The sequence below is a fragment of the Oryctolagus cuniculus genome, chromosome 9, assembly GCF_964237555.1.
Source record: "Oryctolagus cuniculus chromosome 9, mOryCun1.1, whole genome shotgun sequence".
Lineage (NCBI taxonomy): Eukaryota > Metazoa > Chordata > Mammalia > Lagomorpha > Leporidae > Oryctolagus > Oryctolagus cuniculus.
In genome coordinates this window covers 109160015-109187463 of record NC_091440.1, presented here as the reverse complement: position 1 = coordinate 109187463, position 27449 = coordinate 109160015, and the positions used below count along the sequence as shown (strand labels likewise).

The following is a 27449-nucleotide window of genomic DNA, read 5'->3' as shown; positions in this document are numbered from 1 at the left end:
TCTCTCTCACTGTCCACTCTGCCTGTAAAAAATGAAAATAATAAAAAAAAGATATTTATGGCAGACATTGCTTTGGCTGCTGAAATATTCAGTATCTTTTGCTTTCGTTTGCTCTGTGCCTTTTATTTAGTGTCTTCTACATGGAATGATGTCTATGGACTAGGAAATAGCGGTGGAGAATTCAGAGACATTTTGGAACATGATTTCAGTTGGGAATTTATCGAGAGTTCAATTGAACCATTTGATGAAAACCCCAAAAAAGAACCCATTGTGGAATCTAAACAGAAAAAGCCATCAGGAGAAAATCCCCAGGTTAATGCAGTGAGGACTCTGGCTGGGCAGGCCATCCTGGCTGTCAACAGCAGTGGGACCGGAGCAGCCTACTTAGGAATTTGGTCGATAAGGAGAACACAACAAGATAGTGGCAAGTAAATTTTTCTTTCGATTGCCATCTGAGGAGTCTAGGACTTTCCCTGTAATTTTAGAGTGATTTTTTTAGTCTCCCTTTATGGTCTTTACTGGGATTACAACACCTTGGGGCTCTAACTCTGCTGACACTGGGTTCCATATCAAGGCTCTTCCTGATTATGGGGCAGCTGGAGAATTTGATCTTTATCCTGCCTTTTACTGTAGTCCCACAGTCTGGGAAGGGCTACAAGGCCAGCATCACGTATACCAAGCTATAGGGTGACTGGGACTTCTTGAGGGAGGTATGTGGTCTGCAGGCTCTGCTATCTGATTTTATTCTCCTGGGGCACTCTACATTCATCTGGGATCCTAATGCCTTCATGGACAAATAAGTCTTATGATCACGTTAATATTTATTACATGAATGCTTTGCCCCATCATATTTCTCCCTGCTCTTTGTCAAGCTATGAGAATTTATTATATTCCTGACTTCTGTCTAAGCATTGGGGAAATGCTGAGGAGTTGGATTGATCTTCTCCAGGTATCTCCACTCTACCTTCACAAGACTTTATTCTACATGCTTTGGTGGCGGAATATTTCTGGGATGCTATGGCTGGATTTTCACTCGGTAAGACTCTCTTTAATGGTTCTGGCTGTTTTGTCAGTCTTCTAGTGTGCTCTATCTTGGAATATGTATTATTCAGAAATGTCTGGCCTTGTGATGAAATTAGCCAATTCTATTATTAAACCTGGAAGTTTATTTTACTTTGTCTGCAATAACTCTGAAATACTAGACTTTCTAGTTTTTTTCTATTCCTTTCCTCTCCTTTTACACATAGAGGACACTGGGAAATCAGTCACTGAAAATATTAAAGTACTTCAAAAACTTCATGGAATGGTTGGCACTATAGTGTAGTAGGTTAAGCCTCTGCCTGCAGCACCAGCATCCCAAATGGGTATTGGTTCGAGTCCCAGCTGCTGCTCTTCCAATCCAGCTCTCTGCTATGGCCTGGGAAGGGAGTAGAAGATGGCCCAAGTGCTTGGGCCCCGCCTCCATGTAGGAGACCTGGAAGAAGCTCCTGGCTCCTGGCTTCAGACTGGCCTAGCTCTGGCTGTTGCAGCCATTTGGGTAGTCAACTAGCTGATGGAAGACCTTTGTGTCTCCTCTCTCTGTCTGTAACTCTACCTCTCAAATAAATAAATAAATCTTTAAAAATAAGTTCATGGAAAAATGGAATTAAAAGGTAAGTTTGGAGTGGCCATTTGGTACAGTGGTTAATATATACTTGGAGTCCCCACATCTCATATTTGAATGCCAGGGTTCAAGTTCCAGCTCTTCTGTTTCCATGTTCATTTCCTGCTAATGCTCACTTTGAGAGACAGCAGTGATGGCTCAAGTGCATGAGTCCTTTCTATCCATGTTGGGGACCCAGTCCAAGATCTCAACTTATGACTTGGGCCTGACCCAGCCCTGGCTATTGCAGACATTTAGGGATTGAACCAGCAGATGAAAGATCTGTTTTCCTCTCTGCCCCTGTCGCTGTCTCTGTCTCTCTGCCTTTCAAATAAAAAATAAATAACAATGATGCTTATTTTGGTGTAAAAAACATGAAATCCATGTGTACTTTTTCCATAATATTTATTTCTACGAACTTTTTTGAAAACTCTTGTATGAATGGATTTCAACATTTTTTACACCTAAGTAAACTTATATTTTAGTTCTATTTTCCATGAATTTTTTGAAGTACCCTCATAGAGAGGGAGGGTTACACATTCTTCAACTTACCCCGTCACTGTAATGACCATTGTTTTTTTCTGTAGCTCATGCCTGAAACTGTAACTAATAAAGATTCCAAGTCATCTGAGATTGTGTCTGAGAACCTAGGGAAGATAACAAACTGAGCCCACATTTCTTGGATACCTGTTGCCTCAGGGTTGATCTGAATCTAGTTCCTGTTCTACGTTTAAATGTAGAGAACAGGAATTCACTGCCAATGTCTTTGATACTTCAAAGAAAACCAAAGTGCTCTTCTACAGAAATCAATGTTCTGTTGGGAGGAAAATATCAGATTTAGAGTCAAATTTTAGCTTCAACTCTTCTCTGAGTACCTAGTAAATGACAACAGTGATTATAGCATCAGTTATTCATTGAATACTTAGCTTACTAAGTACTCAGTACTTACTAAGTAAAGGGACTCTCCTAATCTTTACCACAGCCTTTTGAGATGAGTATTATTATTTTCATATTATATATAGGAAAAATGTGGCATAGAGATGTTAAGAGAGTTGCTAAAAAGCAGTGTTGGGATTGGAACTCAGACAATATTATCTAGGGGCAGGTACTGTGGCACAGTAGCTTTAAGCTTCTGCCTGCCATACGGGCATCCCATATGGGCACTGGTTCAAATCCTGACTTCTCCAATTCTAATCCAGCTTCTGGCTAAGAAAGCAGCAGATGATGACCTAGTCCTTGGGCCCCTGCACCAAATAGGAGACCCTGATGGAGTTCCAGGCTCCTGGCTTCAGCCTGGCCCAGCCCTGGTTGTTGCCACTATTTGGGTAGTGAACCAGCAGACAGGAAATTCTCTCTCTCTCTCTCAGACTCTGCCTTTCTAATATGAAAAAAATATTAAAAATAAAATAAAATATTATCCAATCTTTCTGAATTTCTTTTTCTCAGTAAAATGAAAGTTTGGGGCTTATTTTTAAGCTTATTCTATTTGAACGATCTTAAGTTTATTTGTAAGTTGATGCTCTTCATGTTTATTTCCATTCTAAGACCCTGTTACAAAGTCTGTTATTTCAGAGATAGGGATGTTAGGATGCTTTGCTTTCATGTAGAAGGTTAGGAACCCTGGGTAACTGCTTTTATCAGTACTACAGAAACCTTTCTTTCCTTCCTCCCATTTTTCTTGGTTTTTGCTTTTGGAGTTGGAAGGTGATATCAATTGAAACAAGGGTGGCACTATCTGCTTCTTACAGGAAAGCCTGAATCAGCCCATTTTTATCACCTTTAAAGAATGAATATCTGGGGGCTGGCACTGTGGCACAGCAGCGCAGAGGTTAAAGCTCTGGTCTGCAGCACCAGCATACCATACGGGCTCCAGTCCAAGTCCCAGCTGCTCCACTTCTGATCCAGCTCCCTGTTAATGCACCTGGGAAGACAGTGGGGAATGGCCCAAGCCCTTGGGACCCTTCACTCCTGTAAGGAGACTCAGAAGAAGCTCCTGGCTCCTGGCTTTGGATCTGCTCAGCTTTGGCCATTGTGGGCATTTGGGGAGTGAACCAGCAGATGGAAGACTTCTCTCTCTCTACCTCTCTCTGTAACTCTGTCTTTCAAAGAAAGAGAGAAATAAAGAAAGGAAGAAAGAAAGAAAAAGAAAGGAGGAAAGAAAGAAAGAAGGAAAGAAAAAAGAATGAATATCAGTCTCTGAAAGATATTCAATAAGATTTGGATAATGGCTACCCTACATGGCTGTTGTGAGGCTTAAATAAGGTAACGGTTGGGAACTATTCTGTAACTTAGGTTCTGTATAAAGGCAAAGACATATTGGCATTGTCCAATAACTCTGATTCACAACTAAGAAACTGGAGAAACTAGTTTTCTTATTAGATTGCAAATTGCACTTTAGGAAGCCTGCACAGATGTTGTGCTTGCTTTGGTCCATGCCTGTGCTAATTAAGGTGCAAGATACCCTCAGCTTTATTCTCACTCTGCTGGAGGTAAGACACAGGCACCTTCACGAAGAGCCCTCCAGTAAGCTTGCTCACTACCCAGAGTTCTCAGGCACCCATGCTCCAATGTTTTCTATTAAATTTCTCTAACTGGTTAAAAATAAAAATTTTTTAGGAAGCACAAAATTTCTTATAATTACATCTCAAATGCTGCTTGTTTTGTGATTTTGAATTGTGCTCATTCCCAGACTTTTCATTCCCATCCTCATCACTCATTTCTTCAGTTTATTGACTTTATTATTCAATATTTGTTGAATTGAATTCCCACTATTTGAAGACTATGACTGGAGATGGAGTTAAAGGGATTGCCTTCCCTTGGAGAGACCTGTATCCTACAAGAGGAATGAGCGCTGAGCAGCCTAACAGTGAACAGGCTGCAGCTTGTTGTCCCCATTGCTGCCCTTCACTCCATCAGGAGCCTCCTAAGGGAAACAGGGGCCCTGAGGAAGACCATGCGGGGGTTAGGTCCTGTTCTTCCCAAGGATAGAAGAGTATCACACATCAGCCCTGCTCTGTCACTAGACCAGGAAGGTAAGAAGCTCATCACAGAAGTCAGGTTTAACAAAACCCATGGGATTACCAGAGGTTAAGTAGTGTAGATGTGCAGTTGGTGTTTGTTGTGTGGATAAACCAACAGTAACTGAGACTGGGTCAGCAATCTGGTTTTATACAGCCGTGGGTGATGGAGAGGTGATGTCGGTGGAGGAACTGTGAGCAGCCCAACTTCGAGAAAGATCAGGGAAATTCTTACGGATGGGGGAGAGGGGCCGAGATTTTGATGACTGAGAAGTTTTGGAAAGTTTGGAAATTTTCTATAACCCTTGGGCGCACTGGGATTTGCACTCTGAAGCTATGTTGGGAATTGGAGGGACAGCACTACAAGTTTCCTTTGTCATTGATTTATTTGTCCTTGAGACACTGCTCAAGCAAAGGCACCAAGCAAAGACATCTTACAGAATCACAAAGCTCTGGAAGGCAAAACAAAAAATAACACCCCCCCCCCCCAAAAAAAAAATCTGCCTTTCAGTCTCCTGGAAATTCCCATGATTATGCAATTAGTGGATTCTTGCTGTTGTTCTTAAAGACCACTTTTGTGGCTTAAATGTCAAATATTAATTATATGTCCTAAAGGAGCGAAGGCTGAACTTAACATGCTTGCTGTAAGACTCCCTAGCTAACAATACAGAAGGAAGATGAACCCAGTGTTCACTATGACAGGGAGGGCCTGCGTTTCATGGAAGCAAAGAGTGGAATAAATGGAGAATGTGTTAATCTAAGCTGCTTAAAAGAATTTTCCTTTTGCTGTCTGCCACTGTCAGTGTAAAACAAACTATCAGCAGGTGCTTGCCTGTATTTCTCTCTAAATGATGGTGAAAATAATGCCAATCTTGAGACATTTGTTGCTTCAGACAGAATATACTGGGAATTGGACGCCTCCTTGTATTTCCAGAGAAACCTTATCCTAAATAGAATCAAAACACTCCCCCGAAGTCATTGTCCATTAGGTCTGGAATGTGAGATGAAAGAATTCTAGAGGCCCTGGTTCTACCTCCCCAGGTTATGACCTTGTGCAAGTCATTTACTACCTTGGATTCCCATTTGCCTTATTTGGCACTTACTAGTTAACTATTTGTGGAAGCAATAATGCTCTGGGAGCTCACTTATAAAATGAGATTAATATGTGCATTGGGGTAGGCAATGTGGCTCCGTGGCTAAGCTGCAGCTTGGGATGACCATATGTCATATATGAGAGTTCAGAATTGATTTTTGCCTCCGTTTCCAATTTAGCTTCATGCTAAGGTGCTTGGGAGGCAGTAGGCTCAAGTACTAGAGTTCCTGCCATGTATGTGGGAGACCTGGATGGACTTCCTACCTCTTGGCTTTGCCTTGAACCAACGCAGGCTATTGGGGACATATGAGAAGTGAACCCACAGATGGAAGATCAATCTTGTTCTCTCTCTCTCTTTCACTCTACCTTTCAAGTAGATCAAAATTAATAAAAACTTGAAAAGAATATGTGCTCTGCCAATCTTTCACAACTGGAATCAAATACAGATTTGAAAACCCTTTGAAACATTTATAAACCTCACACATCTCAGAACAAAAGGCTGAAAATCAGAGAGAAATTCTTGATCATTTAAGATTAGACGTCTTATAACATGCCTTCAATTAAGTTAATGGCAGACTGAGGTGAGATCAAATTGGAGATTTTGGTCATAGCAATCCTGAATTGGCATAAGAAATGGAAACACAGAGAGCAAAAACATATGTGTTGACACATTCACAGCACATTTTGTAAAAAGACTTATTTATTTGAAAGGCAGAGTTACAGAGAAGCAGAGGCAGAGAGAGACAGACAGATGTCTTCTATCCACTGGTTCACTCCTCATATGGCCAGAATGGCTGGAGCTGAGGTGATCTGAAGCCAGGAGCCAGGAGCTTACTCTGAGTCTCTGACATGGATGCAGGGGCCCAAGGAATTAGGCCATTTTCCACTGCTTTCCCAGGCCATAGCAAAGAGCTGCATTGGAAGTAGAGCAGCCAGGACTCAAATGGTTCCTGTATGTGATGTGGCCCTACAGGCGGCAGCTTTACTGGCTACATCACAGTGCTGGTCCTCTTTCTCTTTGTGCCTTCCCAGGCACATTAGCAAGGAGCTGGATGGGAAGTGAAACTCCAGTAGAGGCTCTAGAATGGGACAGCCAACCTACCGCACCACAACGCTTGCCCCAGCAAAGTTTCTTTGATTCCTTGAGTCCTGCTGTTACAGCCTATATTGAAGCCCAGGGACTTCTATTGACGGTGAAGTATGAGGCAGATGAACAAACCAACACTCCTGAGACCGGTCACAGACAATTCCAGCCACCCGCCGTTCGTGACCTTGATGGCAGAGCCTGCTTTCTCCTGACTAATCAGTGAGATTCCTTATGCCTCTTTTATTGTCATACTTGCTTTCTAGCTCCGGCCAGTTTCCCAGCTCAGCTAATTACCCGAGGGGCCCTTTTGTTCCCTGCCTTTTTACCACTCCTGCTGTGACTCCTTTCACCCTTGTGTTGCCAGGTAACCAAAGGCCACCCTCCTGACCTTGTAGTCACCCCCAGCCTCAGCTGTCTGCCTAAGTCTAACCCAACCCAGCTCGCTTCCTCTACCTCTATCACTGCCAGCATCTTTTTTTTTTTTTTTTTTTTTTTTGACAGGCAGAGTGGACAGTGAGAGAGAGAGACAGAGAGAAAGGTCTTCCTTTTGCCATTGGTTCACCCTCCAATGGCCGCCGCAGCTGGCACACCGTGCTGATCCAAAGCCAGGAGCCAGGTGCTTCTCCTGGTCTCCCATGAGGTGCAGGGCCCAAGCACTTGGGCCATCCTCCACTGCACTCCCTGGCCACAGCAGAGAGCTGGCCTGGAAGAGGGGCAACCGGGACAGAATCCAGCGCCCCGACTGGGACTAGAACCCGGTGTGCCGGCGCCGCAAGGCAGAGGATTAACCTAGTAAGCTGTGGCGCCGGCAGTAACTGCCAGCATCTTAACTATCTTTTTATTGACCCAGATCTTAGCAATCTTTTCCTTCCTCTCCTTCAACAAATAGAGATGTGCTAGGTGCTGGGATGTGGCTGATTCAGGGTAGGAGACACTGACAATGTACGCTTCACCAATGGTGTCTTAAGCAGGAATGACTTGGTATGGTGGCTTTTTCCTGCCACTTCGAGAGAACGCAAGATCCTTTCTTTATGCCTTCCCTGCTGTCCCTGTGCCCATCTCCTGCAGTGGCAAAGAGGAGGTGAAAGATTCTCTTCCCTTTGAGGATGAACTCCATAGGTTGCACATGTCGGTTTTGTTCATATCCTCTTGAAGGCTGAGAAATGCAGTCTTCACTGGGTAGCTGAGTGTCCCCACAAATCATCAGAGATTCTGTTGCTCTGAGACAGAAGGGGAAATGGACAACAGGGATAACAAGCAATTGGGGAAACAAACATGAATGACACTTGGTGCCTCCCAAAGAGTTGCTTACTTTGGTGGGAGAAAGCAGAAGTCTAAGTCGGTAATTAAACGGATGTTATGCAACCCTGTGTCGTCATTTATCTCAGTATTTTTTTTTTTTTGGACAGGCAGAGTTAGACAGTGAGAGAGAGAGAGAAACAGAGAGAAAGGTCTTCCTTTTCCCTTGGTTCACCTCCCCCAATGGCTGCTACGGCTGGCACGCTGGGGCCGGTGCGCTCCGCGGATCCGAAGCCAGGAGCTACTTCCTCCTGGTCTCCCATGCGGGTGCAGGGCCCAAGGACCTGGGCCATCCTCCACTGCACTCCCAGGCCACAGCAGAGAGCTGGACTGGAAGAGGAGCAACCGGGACAGAATCCGCGCCCCGACTGGGACTAGAACCTGGTGTGCTGGCGCCACATGTGGAGGATTAGCCAAGTGAGCCGTGGCGCCAGCCTATCTCAGCATTTTTGCCATCAACACTCTCACTTTCTTATTCCACATTGTTCCTTTTCCTTTTGACCAAACTGTACTTTGCTATCTTAAAGAACAAGGGTAGGCATTGGCGCAGTGAATAAGATGGTACTTGGGATGTCCATGACCCATGTCGGAGTGCCTGGGTTCAAATCTCACCTCCGCTCCCAACTCTAGCTCCTTGCTAATGTGCATACAGGGAGGCAGCAGTGATGACTCAAATAATTGGGTCCCTGCCACCTATGTAGGAGACTCAGATTGAGTTCTAGGCTCCTGGCTTTGGCCTATCCCAATCCCAGCTGTTGCAGGCTAGTGATCCAGGGGATGGTAGATCTCTTTCTGTGTCTGGTCTGTGTCTTTCTGCCTTACAAATAAAATCAAATAAAAAAATAAAATTTGAAAGACCCAAATAACCATCTCTCAAAAGAAAAGAAAAAAGAAAAAGAGAAAAAAACCCTCATTTTTTTCCTTGACTTTATTCCCTTTACTTCCTTCCCCCTTTGTCTTTGTGACTCATCTTTTTCTGACACTGTAAACTATATCTTGGAACTCCTCCCTCTCCTTGTCTTCTGTAGCATTCTGATTTTCCTACTTCTCTAAATTCTCTTTTTGTTTCTAAGTTTTCTTCCATCTCGCTAAATATGAGAATTTCCCTAGACCAAGGTTTTGTCTGGCTAGGCAGGGGCTGTTTCCCCTGCTTTTCTCCAACTCTTTCTTGGAGCCATATCTGCTACTTTGGTGGCAGTTAGCACTTCTAATCAATGGAGAGGTCTTCTGTCCGCTGGTTCACTTCCCAAATGGCCTCAATGGCTGGAGTTGAGCCCATACAAAGCCAAGATCCAGTAGCTTCTTCTGGGTCTCTCATATGAGTGCAGGAGTCCAAGGACTTGGGTCATCCTTCACTGCTTTCCTAGGCACATTAGCAGGGAGCTGGATCGGAAGTGGAGTAGCTAGGACTTGAACCAGCACCCACATGGGATGCCAGTGCTGCAGGCTGGGACTTTAACGCACTGAGCTACAGCACTGGCCCCTCTATTGACTCTTAACCTTTCTCTGAAAAACCATTATTGTCCTTGATTGGATCTCCTTAGACTTGTTCTCTGCTGCCCGTAGGGTATTTCCATCAAGATTATCTCTTTCTTTCCCTCCGTCTCTCTCTTTAAAAGATTTTATTTATTTATATGAGAGGTACAGCTACAGACAAAGGGAGAGATGGAAAGAAAGGCTTTCCATCTGCTGGTTCACTCCCCAGATGGCTGCAATGGCCAGAGCTGAACCGATCTAAAGCCAAGAGCCAGGAGCTTCTTCTGGGTCTCCCATGGGAGTGCAGGGGCCCAAGTGCTTGGGGCATCCTCCACTGCTTTCCCAGGCCATAGCAGAGAGCTGGATCAGAAGAGGAGCAGCTGGGACTAGAACCAGTGACCATGTGGGATGCTGGTGCCACAGGCGGAGGATTAACCTACTGCACTACAACGCCAGCACCCACCACATGCATTTTGCAGATGAGGAAGACTGAAGAACTGAGCAAATTCCAGGTCTCACAAGGATTTGTATTCATATCCAGACAATCTGAGCCTAGATCCCAAGTTCTTGAATACCGTTCTGCTCAAATGGTGAATTTCATAGTGCCTCCTCCTCTACCCCATGTTAGAAATCAATATAGGCCAGCGCCACAGCTCAATAGGCTAATCCTCTGTTTGTGGCGCCGGCACCCCATTCTAGTCCTGGTTGGGGCGCTGGATTCTGTCCCGGCTGCCCCTTTTCCAGCCCAGCTCTCTGCTGTGGCTCGGGAGGGCAGTGGAGGATGGCCCAAGTACTTGGGCCCTGCACCCCATAGGAGACCAGGAGAAGCACTTGGCTCCTGGCTTAGGATCAGCCCGGTGCGCCGGCCGCAGCGGCCACTGGAGAGTGAACCAACGGTAAAGGAAGACCTTTCTCTCTCTCTCTCTCTCTCTCTCTCTCTCTCTCTCTCTCACACTGTCCACTCTGCCTGTCAAAAAAAAGAAATCAATATAAATAAATAATATATATTTTTGGTACTTGCTATGCGTAAAATATTATAATAGACTCTGCAAGAATGGGGCAATGCAAAGTTGCTTACTATGATTCCAGCTTTCAGTGGTTTGTAATTTAGGAATTAATATGTTCTTTTTCTATGTTCTTAAATTTATTTAGTTCACATGACATGATATTTCAAACATCACTTTTTATCCATATTTTTTATCTCCTCCAATGCATTGTTAGTTTCTTTTGCCTGGAAATATTTTGGTCTCTTCATAAGCCTAGAGATACAGTTATTGAATTCAAATGAATCTTATTCTCACTTCAACTTGTTCCGTCTTCACCATGGAACTTTCCAAGATAATACTCCTTCATGTTCCCACCATAAAATATTGTTATCAACTCAGTGGGGACCTGTGTTTTTTCCATGGGCAGCACCCAATAATAACTGCTAGTTTTTTTTTTTTATCATGTGCTTTCTTTATTTGAGGCATGTTGTATGAGTTCATTAATTTAATTCTCACAGCAACCCAACACAGTAAAATCTATTTTTTTTTTAATCTTTTATTTAATGAATATAAATTTCCAAAGTACGACTCATGTGTTACAATGGCTTCCCCCCCATACCGTCCCTCCCACCCACAACCCTCCCCTTTCCCACTCCCTCTCCCCTTCCATTCACATCAAGATTCATTTTCGATTATCTTAATATACAGAAGATCAGCTTAGTATACCTTAAGTAAGTATTTCAACAGTTTGCTCCCACACAGAAACATAAAGTGAAAAATAATAGATGATTTTTTTTAAATGATGATGAAATCAGATCAGACCTATTGTCATGTTTAATCCCAGTGAGAGTCAAGTTGGGAATTGATAATTTCTTTCTTTCTTTCTTTCTTTTTTTTTTTTTTTTTACAGAAGATCAGTTTAGTGTACATTAAGTAAAGATTTCAGTCGTTTGCACCCCCATAGAAACACAAAGTGAAATATACTGTTTGAGTACTCGTTATAGCATTAAGCCTCAGTGTACAGCACATTAAAGTAAAATCTATTTTAATCTGTACAACCTAGAAGAGAAAATTGAAGTTTCTTGAGTTAAGTAACTTGTACATGGTCACCTAACTATTTCTGCAGAACCAGGATTTGTAGTCAGACTGTTAACCTCAGAGCCTGCAAATTTAACTTCCTGGCTTTGTGCCTTTTCCACTTTAGCCATTGTACTGTACAGTCAGTCTGTAAACATTTGTTGCGTAAATAGGTTTTTTTGTACTACTGGCACCTGATGTGATATTTTAGCATCTTGCTATGAACTGGCTTTGTATTATAAATATTCTTACTCTGTGGTTATAATTTTAAAAAAGGAATCAATATGGGGGCTTTTTTGAAATTGCTCAAGGTTGTGCTTTGTATAAGAGTTGAGTCAGCCACTTGCAAAATGCTTGATATGACCATAGAAGGCTGAGTCAGTCCTTATCTCTATCCAGTCTGCAAGGACAGATGGCTCCTGTCATAATATCTTTCTCTCACTCTGGGCTCCCTCTACCCAGGGGCAATGTGGGTCTTGGTCTGTGGAAACTGCTCCCTCAGCAGTGGTGGTGGGAGGCTGATGGTTGGGCTTTTTGGGGGATGAAGGAGGCACCTTGCCCTAGGTCAGATGCCTGCCTGGCTGCTCCCAGCTGCTTCAGAGCCTGGATCTGCTGGGGGTGGGAGTTGGGAGAGACAGGGACAAAACTGAGGGCTCAACTCTCTTCCCCAAACTGCTCTCACTCTGGAGGAGGCAGGTGCGGAAGTTTGAGCCCCTTTGGTGCTGTCAGGAAAACTTCCCTACTCTCTGCCAGGTCTACCCTGTGTTAATGTAGAAAGTAATATAATATAATATAATATAATTAATAGCACATATTGCTCAGAAAGAAGGATAGTGGGACTTTTTTTGTTTTACTGCCCTGTGATATTTTGTTTTAACTCTAGTGCTTCCTTTTATTTATTTATTTAATTTTTTAAGACTTATTTATTTATTTGAAAGTCAGAGTTACAGAGAGAGAGAGAGAGAGAGAGAGAGAGAGAGAAAGTCTTCCATCCAATGGTTCGACCCCCAATTGGCTGCAACGGCTGGAGCTGCACCGATCCGAAGCCAGGAGCCAGGAGCATCTTTCAGGTCTCCCACGTGGGTGTAGAGGCCCAAGGACTTGGGCCATCCTCTACTGCTTTCCCAGGCCATAGCAGAGAGCTGGATTGGAAGTGGAGCAGCTGGGTCTCGAATGAGTGCCCATATGGGATGCCGGAGCTTCAGGCCAGGGCATTAATCCGCTGTGCCACAGCGCCGGCTCCTATTTATTTATTTTTTAAGATTTATTTTATTTATTTGAAAAGCAGTGAGAGAGAGAGAGAGAGAGAGAGAGAGATCTTCCATCTGCTGGTTCACTCCCAAAATGACTGCAATGACCATGGCTGAGTCAAACTGAAGCCAGGAGCCTGGAACTCCATGCAGATCTCCCACATGTGTGGCAGGGCCCAAGCACTTGAGTCATCCTCTGCTGCTTTTCCAGGACATTATCAGGGAGCTGGATCAGAAGTGCAGCAGCTGGGACTTGAACCGTCACTCTGATATGGGATGCCACAGCACTGCAGTGCCAGCCCCTGTGATGCTTCTTTTGTGAAGACAGTAGACAAATGAGATCACAGACTAGTGGCCAGGAAACATATGGTCCTTAATTTAGTAATAACTTTTTAAACATTATTTCTTATGTGCTGGCCACTGTGTTACGTACTGGAGAAATATCAGGGGAAAAGATAGGAGCGAACTTATCCTTAACTCCTTTTAGGATGGGGAAGAAATTAAAAAATAAAGTGAAAGCTGCCTTTGACATCTGAAGAGGGAAGAAAGACCTAATTTGATATATATAGCCTCCAAGAATAGAACTGGGCAAATAAGCCAAAATTAGCAAAAAGCATATTTCATCAACTGGAAGAAATACTTGTCCTGAAAGGGACTATTCATCTCAAGGTAGTGAGTTTCCCATCACCAGGGATGATAGGGGCTTGATAGGTATGTTACCTGAGGGAAAGATGCCCTCTATTTACTTATTTTAAAGATTTATTTATTTATTTGAGAGGGAGAGAGAGAGAGAGGGAGAAAGTCTTTCATTCACTGGTTCATTTCCCAAACGGCCTCAATGGCTGGAGCTGGACCAATCTGAAGTCAGGACCAGGAGCTTCTTCTAGGGCTCCCAGGTGGGTGCAGGGTCCCAAGCACTTCGGCCATCCTCCGCTGCTTTCCCAGGGGGCATTAACAGGGAGCTGGATATAAAGTGGAGTAGCCAGGACATGAACCAGTGCCAATATGGAATGCTGGAGTCTCAGGCGGAAGCTTAACCTACTATACCACAGCACTGGCTCCAAGATGCCTTTTGTTTAACAAAGAAACCTTGGATATTTGATTGAGCTGGACACAATTTAAGATACCTTCAAACAGGGAGATTAAGTAATTCTATAACATTTGGTAGCAAATGTAAAAAGCCAATAGAGGCAGAGCTGAGAAATAGAACCAAACTAACTGGTGACCATCATCTGATGAATGGCTATAAAAAGAGTTGTATATAAGCACAATGGAATAATATCCAGCCGTGCAAAAGGTGAAATTCTGTCATTTGCAGCAGCATATATTGAACTGTAAGACATTATCTTAAGTGCAGTAGCGTCAGGTACAAAAAGACAAATACTGCATACATGTGTGGGATCTAAAAATATTGATTTCACAGACAATAGTAGAGTAGCGTTTAACCAGACGCTGGCGAGCACAACTGGGAGGAAAGTCAGGAAAGGTCCGTCAGCAGGAATATTTAGCAGAAGTAAGTTCTGGTGCTCTGCCACCCTGTTGGGTGACAATTTATAGTGATGAGGTACCGTGCATTTCAAAACAGTCGGAAGAAGGGGTATTGAATGTTTTCATCACAAAGACATACTAAATGTTTGGGAGGAGAGATAAACTCACCCTGATTTGAATATTATATGATGTAGCCACATATTGAAATATCACATGGTGTCCCATAAATCTGCACAATTCTTATGTCTCAATCTAAAAAAAACCCTTTTGTCTTTAATATAAAAACAAAACTACAGTCCCTTTAAATAAGAAGTTTGTAATGATAGCCCTACAATTTCATTAGATCGCTCTTCAGCGTGAGGCCTGTCGTCCACTGTGGACTCACTGTGTCTGTGACCTGACAACATTCCTGGGGTGACAAAGAGTGACTCCATCTCCAGGATGGACAGCAATGATCTTCAAGTTTCCATGAAGGGTCAGCAGGTGGCCTCTTTCCCCGAATCTGGTGGGAGCTGAGATACATAAATATGGAAACATGACCTTTGCAAGGATGTCTAAAATGCGTCCCTACTTTTAGATGGCTGGGAGCAAGTCAAAGTTCCTAGAGCTGGGTGGGTGCTGTGGCACAGCAGGTTAAGCTGCCTCTTGTGATCCATATCCCTTATGGAAATTCTGGTTGAAGTCCTGGATGCTTTGCTTCTGATGCAGCTCTCCACAAATGTGCCTGGGAAGCAGCAGAAGGCAGCTTGAGTACTTGAGTACCTGCCACCCATGGAGGAGACCTAGATGGAGTTCCTGGCTCCTGGCTTTGACCTGCTCCAGCTCTAGCTGTTGTGGCCATTTAGGAAGTGAACCTGAGGATGGATGATCTTTATTTTTCTCTCTGTGTGCTACTCCATTTTTAAATAAATTAGTAAATAAACCTTAAAACTTCCAAAGCAAGTAACTTGCTCCTGACCCCTTCCATAATTTTTTCATTCCTTAGCAAACTTGAAGTTCATGTTCTATTTTCCGGTGGCAGGAAATAGTCTCCTATCAGACCCAATGTAAGTAACACAGTAACACGTCCTCTTCTTCCACTGGCCCATGACTTATTGGGTTATTGTGTGTGAGTCCCATTGTTTGCCAGTGTTATTTGCCTTATTTGCCAGCGAGTTTTTCTGCATTTCTAGATCCCCAAGCTCCTGACCATTGTGTTTGGGCTACACTTCATTGGACTGGGCTTGCCAAGGAAACAAAACAATGCCGTCCAGGTGTGTACGTACCCTTCATTAGCGTGAAGCCTTGTACAGTGAGTGCCACACTTTATGGGACAAAGCCAGCAATGAGAAGGTCTGAGGGATAACTGGGCTGGGGGAACAAAAAAGAGGGTACCTTGAGAAGTTCATGGGGAATAAAATTCAAAGACAGGTTTATTTTGTTGCAAAAATTTTTTAATTTCATGTATAACTTTTTTCATCACATGCGTTTTCTGTGAACTTTTTGAAGCCCTCTTACATGCAGGGATTTCAAAATTTTGGGGGATGGAAATAAACTTATTTTTAAATTGCATATTTTTTTTTCCTTCATGAAGTACCCCCACAGGAAAGTGGCTAAGAAAACAGGCTGTAGTTTCAGATTGCCAATGCGTTTGTCTCCTGGCTGTATAACATTTATTGGATGACTTTTCTTAAGCTTACGAAGCTTTCTGTGCCATGGCTTCCTTGTCTAGTGAAGGGGAATGATAAGATTACCACAGTGTTAGGATCAACTAAGTCTATGGTGCATAGTCAGACACTCAGCAATAGTGAATTATTATTTTTTCAATGATATCATCCATCCCTTGGTTTCTGGGGAATGGTTATATAGTGTCATCCTCTAGGTAAAGAAAACTGAAATGTAGAGAAAACTTATGGCAGTTTGACTGAAGGGATGGGAGTCCTGCCTATCTGTTAAAGTCCTACTTTTCAGGGAGGAGTGGTGATGAGGGTGCCTATGAGTTGGTCCCTTACCCTTGCATTTTCTTAAGTCCTTTTTCATCTCTCTGTGGATTAATGAGAAGGTACTACAGCAGGGGACGCAGGGCAGCTTACTCCCAGAAGACAGGGAAAGTCACTAGCAGGAGTGAGGTCCACAGAGCCAGAGTACTCAATGTCACTGCTGCAGGGTGAATATGGAATAATTCAATCTCTCAGCCTCAAGGTTCCTACAGAACAATGGGGATGATAATACCTCTCATATAGGATTATGGTAAGAAATATATGAGATAGGGGCTGGTGCTGTGGCGTAGCCAGTAAAGCCAACGCCTGCAATGCCAGCATCCCATGTGGGCGCCGGTTTAAGTCCCAGCTGCTTCACTTCCAATCCAGCTCTCTGCTATGGCCTGGGAAAGCAGTAGAAGATGGCCCAAGTCCTTGGGCCCCTGCAGCCATGTGGGAGACCTGGAAGAAGCTCCTGGCTCCTGGCTTCGGGCTGGCACAGCTCTGGCCATTGCAGCCATCTGGGGAATGAACCAGCAGATGGAAGACCTTTCTCTCTCTCTCTCTCTGCCTCTCCTTCTCTCTCTGTGTAACTCTGACTTTCAAGTAAATAAATAAATCTTTAAAAAAAGAAAGAAAGAAATGAGATAATAGCCCAAGTAGAATCACAAGGTTCTTCACACTTTTGTGCTTACATAATGTAGTAATAGTTACTGTCAACATCCAGTTCTCTTTCAGGGATTTGCCAGGGTTGACAATAGGAGGTCACAGTTGGCAATGCAGGTTGGGGTTGGGGGGTTCCCTGGGAGTCCAAGGAGCCCACAGGCTCTGATGTGGGATGCGGGGTCCTGACCTCTGATGGAAGCAACATCTAGGAGGTTCTGTAGAGCTGTCTCTGGCTCCAGTCAGGCCTGGAGGGGAGTTGCCTGCCTGATCTGGCAGGACAGGAATTTCTCCCCTGACCCCGGTGAAGCAGGTAACCCGCGTAACTGCAGTGGGGCAATGCAACCTCATTTCTCCAAGGACCTTATCAGAGTTTCCTGCAAGCATCATCCTGGCTGCTCCCAACCCCCAGTTCTCTTTTCCTACCTTCCCTCCAGGGGCATTCTCCTGTGTGGGCGAGGCTTCTTCCTTTTTCTTTCTTTCTTTTTTTTTTTTTTTCCCCAGCCACCCAGGAATGAAGGAACTGGGGGCTGAGGGCTCTATAAAAGTGCAGTGGAGCTGTAGCCGTGGTACTTGTCTACCTGCCCTCACCGGTCTCCTGCCCTCCCTGCCACAGGGATCATGCTCAGGACGGCCCTGATCCTCTCTGCCCTGTGTGGCCTGGCCGTGGCTTTCCCGGCTCTGCCCTCCGGTAAGAGGACTGCTGGCAAATGGAGCTAAACTTCTTTTGGGATGTGCTTGTGTGTTTGAGTGTGTGTGGAAGGAGATGGGGTAGGGGGTGGCAGAGAGAAACAGAGACTGAGAGAGACAAAGAGACATCTGCTATGAAGTTCATAAAATCAGTCTGAGCAAAATTTATATTGACTTGGTCTTAAGGTGGGTATGGCCAGGCGAGCTCTGGGGCCTTGGGTAGTTAAGTGGCTAAGCTGAGATTTGGATGATGGGGTTTCAATTGGTCTCTAGGCTGGGCCTTATGAAAGGTAGGGAAAGAACTAAGGCTTTCCTGCGGGTCCCATTCACTACTGGCTGCTTCAGAGGCGTCATTCTATTTCATTCAGGCGAGAAAGTCCTCCTAGGCACTTCTGCTTACAGTGGATTTTAGTAGATTTCAGGTTGTGGAATCAGAGGGTCTGGAAAGGAAATTTCGAGTCACGTTGAGGAAGGAAGGAAGTCGGGGTCCCCTGAGCCAGAGGGGAAGGAGCCCTTCCCCCAGCTTTCTTTGCCAGTTCTTCCTGCAATCAGGCCTGACCCTCAGTGGGATGGCAGCTTGCTAGCTTGCATAAAAATGGCTGCTTTCCCTGCCCAGTTCCTCCCAGCTCTTGCCCTGGCAGCTCTCAATGTCTGCTCTGCCAGCTTTGGGCTTCTTTCTGATAAGTGCAATGACTATGCCAGAGAGCTAAGGACTCTGCTGTTGTGGGCGGGTTCCCCGGGGCGGAAACAGTGGCTGCAGATGCGTGTTCACTGTGGCCTGAGGAGGCCCTGCCCGCTCCGCAGACCTAACAGACAGGGTGCCTCGGGCTCAGCAAGCCCCAGCAGGCCTGGGTGGTGTGTTCTGCGGGCACGCTGAAAACTGCTGTCCTACACAGCAGCCGTGAAATGAGATAGTGGTAGGAGTAGCCCGAGTGACAGCTGCCCCCATCCTGGCTCCCACTTCTTAGAAATGGCTGTCTCCCTGCTCCTTGACTCCTCCCGGGTTCTGTTGTCAGCTTCCAGGAACTGGAAGGATTACAAAGGGCGTCTGGGAATTCTTCTCCTGCTCCAGTCTGATCAACACTGTGTGGAGGCACAGTGTCTCCAGCCCCACCCTGAGCTGACCCTCGCCGGAGAGGGGATGGAGGGGCCCTGTGCACAGCCCTGGGCAGCCTCGGTCCCTTGGCTTTCTAGCAGTGGCAGAGGACAGCCTGTGGGGAGACCACGCTGGACTCAGTCTCCCACTTTATGTTCCGTGCTCTCCCCAGAGAGAGATGCAGCTGGGAATGGAAGGGTGTGGAAATGGAAGACACAGTCCCACTGGAAAGTCCATGAGCTGTTCTTTCCTTTTTGGCTGCTCTAGAATTAACTGCTGACATACCAGAATGGATCTCTGATCTAGAGCTGACCACTGGCGCAGACTTAACCACAGACCTAGCGGCAGTCACAGATGGAGTCTCCACCACGGAGCTGGACCCGACTGGGGACACAGAGTCCACCACAGCTGAGTATCGGGAGAGCACACAGACTGTCGGTGAGTAGGGGTGTGGCCTCACGGGTGGCGAGTCATGCATTGCTGGGCCCCATCTCTTGCATTCCCGCTTCGCTCCCCCCAGCCCCTGTTGTACTGGAATCCCACCATTGGCTGTGACCACACCCATCTTCTGTGTTGCATTCCAGAATCTGCTACTTTCGAGGAGTCAGCCACCTCCAGCCTTGTGGGAGAAGCTACTGAGACCACAGGTAGAAGTTCTGTCTTCAGACAGCAGCGTGTTCTCCTCCTCCTTGCTATGTCTCACAGCTCAGGATGCTCTGTGGTTTGGGGATAGTTTTGTTGCTTTGTTCTCTCAGGCAGAGTAGACTTTGGCCAAAGGTTCTTTGAAATTTGGGGGGAATTTAAGCACTTTCCCAGAGTGTTGTCATGAGAAGGAATCTGCTGGAAGCTGACATGGCCCAGCCCTGGGGTCCACCTCGACTGATCCCTGGGAGCAGCCTCTGGGCTTCTGTAAAAAGGACGAGCTCCCGGTGTCTCCATGGGCTGATGGGCGTGGTGGGGAGAATGTGGTGAACAACTTCCTTTTCTTTTCCAGTTTACTACGACACTTTTCAGACAGAGAGCTTTGTGACTGATGACCATGGTAAGTGTAAATGTTGTTTGGATTTAGACTGAACAGAAGAAAAAGGATTTTAAGAGCTTCAGGAATCAAATAAGGGTCCTATCTCTACTGACTCCCTCTGACAAGCCCTCCATTTTTTTTTTTTTAAGATTTTATTTATTTGATAGGTAGAGTTACAGACAATGAGAGGGAGAGATAGAGAGAAAGGTCTTCTATCCACTGGTTCACTCCCCAAATGGCTTCAATGGCTGGAGCTGAGCTGATCTGAATCCAGGAGCTTCTTCCAGGTATCCCATGTGGGTGCAGAGACCCAAGCACTTGTGCCATCTTCTACTGCTTTTCCAGGTCATAGCAGAGAGCTGGATAGGAAGAGGAGCAGCGGGGACTAGAACCGGCGCCCATAGGGGATGCTGGCACTGCAGGCGGTGGATTAACCTACTGCACCACAGCGCCAGCCCCCTCTATGTGTTTTTCACTTTTCTGTCTGCCACTTAAAGAAGGGATCAAGGGATTTCAAAGCCTTCTGTCTCCCCACGCAGATGCCAGTAGTCGGAGAGATGCTTTGAAGGTTTCAGTGCAGTTGAGCTTAGAGCCTTACCTGAAAGCTACATTTTAAGTATTCTCATTATGTCTACAAATAATAGCTGGCTGAAATCTAGCACTGCTCTAAGACTGTGAGAGGACTGCAATTGGCAGTTTGAAGAACCTAGAAACTATTTTTGTGGAGCTGGAATGATCTATTAAAATGGGGTGGGTCATGTGACCTTACATTTTGAGACCATCTTTACAGAACATCTCATCTGTGTAATGGAGCTCTGCCTCAGTATTGTAGTCTATCTTACCTGTAGTAATTGATTAGTGAATTATCAGTGTTCCCTGTTCTGCAACCCACTGAATACCAAGAAAATTCTCATGATTGAAAAGCGAGAAGCAGCAACACGGCTGTCCTGCACCTCCCTGTTTCTATACCTATCTGCTAAGAGATTTCTAGCTATGGCAATTACCAATACAATCAGAAACTTCTGTTATAAGTAGGAAGAGAAAAATTCAGAGAGTTTTAACTTTTTAAATTCAGAAATTTACTCCCTTATTTCTTGTAGGTTTTAATTATTCTGATGAGCAGGGTGAAGCAACTGGTAAGGACAAAGATCTTTGCTTTAATTCTCTATTCTTGGCCTTTGAGGGGTGTCTATTCTCGTAAGTCATTCCTGGACAGACACAATGGCTCGCTGCCCCATTTTCTGCCTTTCTTATGTAGGTACCATGCTTGCTCAGTTGAGTCCTCTCTTGGGAGGGAGAGATAAGTGGTGCCAGCACAGGCAGGCCTATCTGGTTTGAGTGCTGCTCCTGGGAACTTCTGAGTGGAAGTGGAGACAAAACCTTCAACCAAATATTTTTCATGGGGTGCATTTCATTCCATGTCCACTGGCTACATGTCAGCCCTGGAAGAGTGCCTTGGCGATTGGGACAAGAAGTGTTTTGGTGCCATTGACTTCGTTGAGTTCACTTTAATGAACGCTTTGAAGCTGTTTAACAGAATGCTAGACGTGTTGTGAGTGTTATTTATTTGCAGATGAATAAAACCATTTCTTATTTGCAGATCAGAACAACAGCTCTGAAGAAAGCGATGAATCCTTCTAAATGGATATTTGTAAGTTTCTTCTGTTTGTCCCTGGTGTCTTTCTAGCGATTTGATACTATTTCTGATGCTGGTTTAAACTTACTGGAAAAAGATTCCAAATTTAACACTTTCCAGGTGCTGCTATTAGCTATGAAATCTAGCGATGAAATCTAGCTATGAAATCCTTCTTGGGGTTTATCTTCCCAGCTCAGTTGACTGGGTTTTCTGTAACCAAAGAGGCATGGGGTGAACGAAGACTCCCCGCAGAGTTCTTTAAGATTCCTTTCTTTCTGTTTTGGATATGAACTCCAATTTAGTCAAAGGAATCTTAACCAAGAGTCTGAAGAGAAGCCTGCGGATTTCTGATGCATAGGACACACAATCCACTTAAAAACTCCAAAGCTTGGGGCTCTGAATCAGGAGGGTGAGTTTAATACTTCACTCTCGGCTTCTTTGGAAGAGCCTGAAGTATGTGACTATCTCACCAGAGACTCGAGTGGAGGGAAGGAGGCTGAGGAATTACACTTAAAGACATTTATAGCCATGTCCAGGGGCCCAGTGGCAAATCAGAAAAGATGAGGCTGATCTTTTGAGCACTGGTAATTACTCTTGCTAATGCTTATTTTTGTTTGTTTGTTTAGAAAACGAAGTATATTCTTCATGAGATCTGAAGCTCACTCTTCTGTCTAGCACTTTCTAAGAAGATTCTGAGCTGTAGAACAAGCCTAGTGTCAGCAGATAGGAGATGGCACAAATGTAGAACGCTGGTGAACCCAAGTATGCCCAGCTGAGGAGAAGCAGCAAAGCACTGCTCCTGGGTGGGTGTGGTGAATTCTACACAACCGGGGGAGGAGCACTTTGTAGTTGTGTGCCTTTTAATATGGGCTCAATAAATGTTAATCTGAATTTAATTTTCAGAGTGGTGTTTATTTTGTGAGGGAAGAGATTGCTTTGTGATAATACCCATAATCATGGTTTTCCTCTGATGCTTTATAAACACACTCCAGCACTTATCTGGGGTTACAGGACAATATGAAATGAACATGTGGGAGTGTATTGGTATCCCTGCTGTTGCTGTGAAAAATTACCCCAAATAATGGCTTAAAACAACACAAATTTATTATCTTATAGTTCGGCGGCCCAGAAGTCTGACATGGGGCTCACTGGGTTAGATCTATGTGTTGGCCAAGTTCAGGAGGTTCTGGGGAAGAACCCTGTTTTCTTTCCCACATCCCTTGGCCCTTGCCCATCTTCAAAGCCAACAGTGACCAGTGGAGAAGTCACATCCCCTTCAACGGACTTCTGCCTCCATTTACATTTAACAACTTTGCAATGGCATCATTGGGCTTGTTTCTATAATACAACAACATCTTTCTATTTTAGGTGAATTGTTTACCAATCTTAATTCCCCTTTATCATGCAAATTTACATCCTTGTTGCTTCTGGCAATTAGCAGGTGTGTGTCTTTGGGAGGCTGTTATTCTCATATCATAGGATGGATGTCTTACTTCTGCATATGGGTTGGTTCAGGGTGAGTGGAAACAGCCTTTTTCATAGATTTACACTAGATTTTTGTAAAAGGATATATATGAGTTTATGTAAAATTAGTTGGTATTAGACATCTGTACTTTGCAGGATTTATATGCAATAGTGTGAATGACAAACTACTTTTGGCAGAAATTTATTTTGACTTTTTCTGCTTTGTAAGTTGAGGGTGGTAGACCCTTCTGAGGGGTGTTCAAACTTGGGGTGGATTCTCATAGTAACTCTCACTGACTTTGGTCGGTCTTTTAAGAAACTCTACTTCCTTTTATAAAATGAATCAGTTTTACCAAGACAATTTGAAAGTCCATTTCTGTTCTTTAGTATATGTCACAAATAATGCATCAGTCTTTGGAGTCATTAACTTACAGAATTACTGACTCATTAGCTTGCCTCTCAGAGAAATATTCTAATTCACTAGTGGATTTCATGCAATATGTAACAAGTCCCTTGTACTTATTCCCCTTATAATGAACTTGTGTGAGATAACATCAGATTTTATATTGGCTCCATCAGGCCTTGACTCAGTGCTTTCTTCTAAACAGAAAGTAGTCTTTTTTAAAAAGACCAAAATCATTTCTAATCTGCCAGCTAGTATTAACTCTTTTCCTTTACTATTTTCTTTCCAATAGCAAGTTGATTTCTTTTATTTTATTTTTTTGACAGGCAGAGTAGACAGTGAGAGAGAGAGAGAGACAGAGAGAAAGGTCTTCCTTTGCCGTTGGTTCACCCTCCAATGGCCGCCACGGCCAGTGCGCTGTGGCCGGCGCACCGTGCTGATCCGATGGCAGGAGCCAGGTACTTATCCTGGTCTCCCATGGGGTGCAGGGCCCAAGCACTTGGGCCATCCTCCACTGCACTCCTGGGCCACAGCAGAGAGCTGGCCTGGAAGAGGGGCAACCGGGACAGAATCCGGCGCCCCGACCGGGACTGGAACCCAGTGTGCCGGCGCCGCAAGGCGGAGGATTAGCCTATTGAGCCATGGCGCCGGCCCAATAGCAAGTTGATTTCAACATGGAATTTTATGTTGGGCTGTTACAATGATTTATGAAATTGAGACAAGACAAAATAGTAGGGCACACAAGATGCACTCATTAGCAGAGAAGTCCTAAATGTTCAGGAAAATGTGCATTTCAAAAAAAGAGGCGAAACGACAGACAGAAAGGGAGACACACAGAGAGAAAGAAATCTTCCATTCACTGGATTGTTCCCTGAATCGTCCCAATGGCCTGGAATGGGGACAAGCTGAACTCACGAGGCTGAAACTCCATCTGGGTCTCACATGTGGGTGGCAGGGGACCAAGCACTTGGGAGCATCTATCACTGCTTTCCCTGCATTAGCAAGGAGCTGGATCAGAAGCAGAACAAAGTGGCCAGTGTTGTGGCATGCAGGTAAAGCAACCGCCTGTGACCCCAGCACAGGTTCAAATCCCGGCTGTTCCACTTCCCATCCAGCTCCCTGCTAATGGCCTGGGAAATGCAACAGAAGATAGTCCAAGTGCTTGGGCCCCTGCAACCCAGCTGGGAGACCCAGACGAAGCTCCTGGCTCCTGGCCCGGCCCCTGCCATTGCAGCCATCTGAGGAGTGAACCAGTAGATGGAAATTCTCTCTCTCTCCCTCTCTCTGTAACTCTGACTTTCAAATAAATAAATAAATAATTTTTTTTTAAAAGAAGGAAGTGGAGCAGCTGGGACTTGAACTGGTGCTCATATGGATGCCAACATTGCAGGTGATGGCTTAAACTTAAAAGTCCCTATGGACTGGCCGGCGCCGCAGCTCACTAGGCTAATCCTCCGCCTAGCGGCGTTGGCACACCGGGTTCTAGTCCCGGTCGGGGCGCCGGATTCTGTCCCGGTTGCCCCTCTTCCAGGCCAGCTCTCTGCTGTGGCCCAGGAGTGCAGTGGAGGATGGCCCAAGTGCTTGGGCCCTGCACCCCATGGGAGACCAGGAAAAGCACCTGGCTCCTGGCTCCTGCCATCGGATCAGTGCAGTGCGCCGGCCGCAGCGCGCCGGCCGTGGCGGCCATTGGAGGGTGAACCAAAGGCAAAGGAAGACCTTTCTCTCTGTCTCTCTCTCTCACTGTCCACTCTGCCTGTCAAAAAAAGTCCCTATGGACTTTTTGAAACCTCCAGATTTTACTTCAAGTTCTAATGGATCAATTAAAAGTTGCTGTCTATTCCATTGAGGAACAGTTTTTTCTCTTCATACTATTTGCTGAACTCTTTTACTTAATGTAGGGCTAACTTTACATTCATTAAGTAAACTGAAAATACATCTTTGTAAAAGGAATGAGAGAGGGAGGAGGAAGACGGGTTGGAGGGTGGGCTGGAGGGAGGGTGGGGTGGGAAGTATCACTTTGTTCCTAAATCTGTATATAAGAAATACATGAAACTTGTATAACAAATAAAATTAAAAACAAACAAAAAGTGGCTCTCTAGAGTCATGAGGAGGACACCAAACTCAAGTTGCTTGGAAGAGGGAATTGTAGCCCCTGGACCATTCACGTACCTGGCATTGAGGTAAGTGGCAGGTGAAGCCATGGGCTTAGGTTAGGACACTTGGGAATAGTGTAGGTATCAGGAAGACTAAGGTACTTGAGACACCCTGTGGGAATCTACACATGGAGCAAATGACAAGGAGCCCCATCCATTACCGTCCTCAGACTAGCAGCCACCAGAGAAAGCTTACTGTGCCAGCAAAGGACTGAGCCAAGAGATTTACATGGGTTTATTATAATATGTACATTTAAAAAACAATTTAATTAACTGTATAAAATTAATTTGTAGCCAAATCAATTGTATAAAATATTAATTAAATAATATAAAATCTGTACAATTTCTATATCAATATAAATATTGAGTCCATTTTGGTAGTGGAATTGGCTAATCTATGTCTACTTGGAAACTGCAGTTTTCAAGCATTTGTTTTACTTGAGACAATTTAAAGTTCATGATGTTTTTGATATGTTGGGGCTTAGCCCTGCTATTTTACTTCATGTTTTCTACTTATCTTGTCTATTTCCTAGGCCTATTTACTTGTCTATATTCTAGGTTTTGCATTCCTGTATGTTTCTTAAACATTTTTTTTGGTCTTAACTACAGTGGTTTTGAGTGTATCTCTGTGCAGATTTTTTTCAGTGAATGCTGTAGGTTTTATATTACATATATATAGCTTACCACTTACATAAATTATATAACTTACAACTATTACTTTAGTTTAAAGGGTAAAGAAATGCACTCTAATGGAACTTCCTTTCATGATGTAAATATTCGATATCTGCTATCCCACATGGTAGCCACCAAAAATGTGGCTATCAAGTGCTTAAAAAGTGAACAGTGTGAATGAAAAACTGAATTCTGCATTTTGTTTAATTTTAACCCAATTATATTTCAGCAGGCACATGTGGCTTGTGGCTTCTATATTGGACAGTTTGGGTCTAGAGAAAATAGGGCTATACATCAAATAAGTGTACTAATGGGTACATAATTACAAATTAAGTTGAGAACTCAGAAAGAAATGAGCTTGACTCCATGCAAGGTTATAGCAGAGGAATTTGATTAGGAGTCAATAGGCAAAGGGGAGGTGGGGTGGGAGCGGAGCACTCTAGGGTGTGGGACAAGAGTACTGGAGGTGAGTAGAGGGAGCAGGAAGGTCAGAAGGTTGGTCTACAATGGTGAGTGAAAGGGAAGGATCTGAGATGTGCCTGGAGAGGGTGAAAGTGTCAGGTCCTGCTGGTCTTAAGACCACTCTCAGCATACAGGATCCTTGTTACAGGGAATTTTAAAACCATAGTGAGCAGAGGATTTTTATGGGATGACGTGTGGTATGGAAATATTACTCTGACAGCAGGCTAATGCTTGGAGAATTTGGAGGGAAATCTAGACTGGTAGTTACATGACCACCCTGCAAGGAGGATATTGCTGTTAGTAGGTAAGAGTGACAGTAGAGACAGGGACATGTGGGTAAGATGGAGAAATATTTAGAAAACTAGAAATGGGGACAAAATTGGTGGTAGAATTTATGTTGCGTAAGACAGGCAAAGCTGTAGGTGTTATGTTACATGAATGGTTGAGGGGTGGTCACTGGCATTATGGTACCAGATTCAGTTTTGTTTTGGAAATATCAGGGGACTTCGAAAAGTTAATAGAAAAATGGAATAGTAAGATAATGTGCATTCTGCATAAACTTTTCAAAGTTCCCTCCGATTGAGTAGTGCCTTTAAAATACTGAGATGGAGATGTCAAGTAGATAAAGGTTTGAACTTGTAGTCTTGGCAAGAGAGAACTTTGTGCCTTGGTACACAGATCATAATTAAGGAAGGATGGGTCTCTAAGGAGATAAAGATAGTATATGGTGATAAAAGACAAGCAATGCATTTCATGATTTTGTCGCTAGGTGGAAGCAGATGCATCTGCAAGGACATACAGGGTTTTGGCTCAGGG

The 27449-nt window shown here is 44.4% G+C and overlaps 1 protein-coding gene across 4 annotated transcripts in view; it reads left to right on the top strand.

Moving 5' to 3' along the window:
- Positions 1-22375, top strand: part of LOC127492064 (uncharacterized) — a 47121-nt gene extending 24746 nt beyond the window's left edge. Inside the window, exons 3-11 of one of the 4 annotated variants that reach the window (XM_070049393.1) lie at positions 950-1036; positions 15588-15668; positions 17653-17727; positions 19090-19260; positions 19407-19469; positions 19817-19864; positions 20944-20979; positions 21444-21494; positions 22106-22375. In XM_070049393.1, coding sequence (XP_069905494.1) covers positions 1018-1036; positions 15588-15668; positions 17653-17727; positions 19090-19260; positions 19407-19469; positions 19817-19864; positions 20944-20979; positions 21444-21484 — 534 coding nt within the window. In that variant the 5' untranslated portion in view covers positions 950-1017 and the 3' untranslated portion in view covers positions 21485-21494; positions 22106-22375. The remainder of the gene's footprint in view (positions 1-949; positions 1037-15587; positions 15669-17652; positions 17728-19089; positions 19261-19406; positions 19470-19816; positions 19865-20943; positions 20980-21443; positions 21495-22105) is intronic. The other 3 variants (XM_070049394.1, XM_070049395.1, XM_070049396.1) reach the window with 3 other exon arrangements.
- Positions 22376-27449: the final 5074 nt, after the last annotated feature.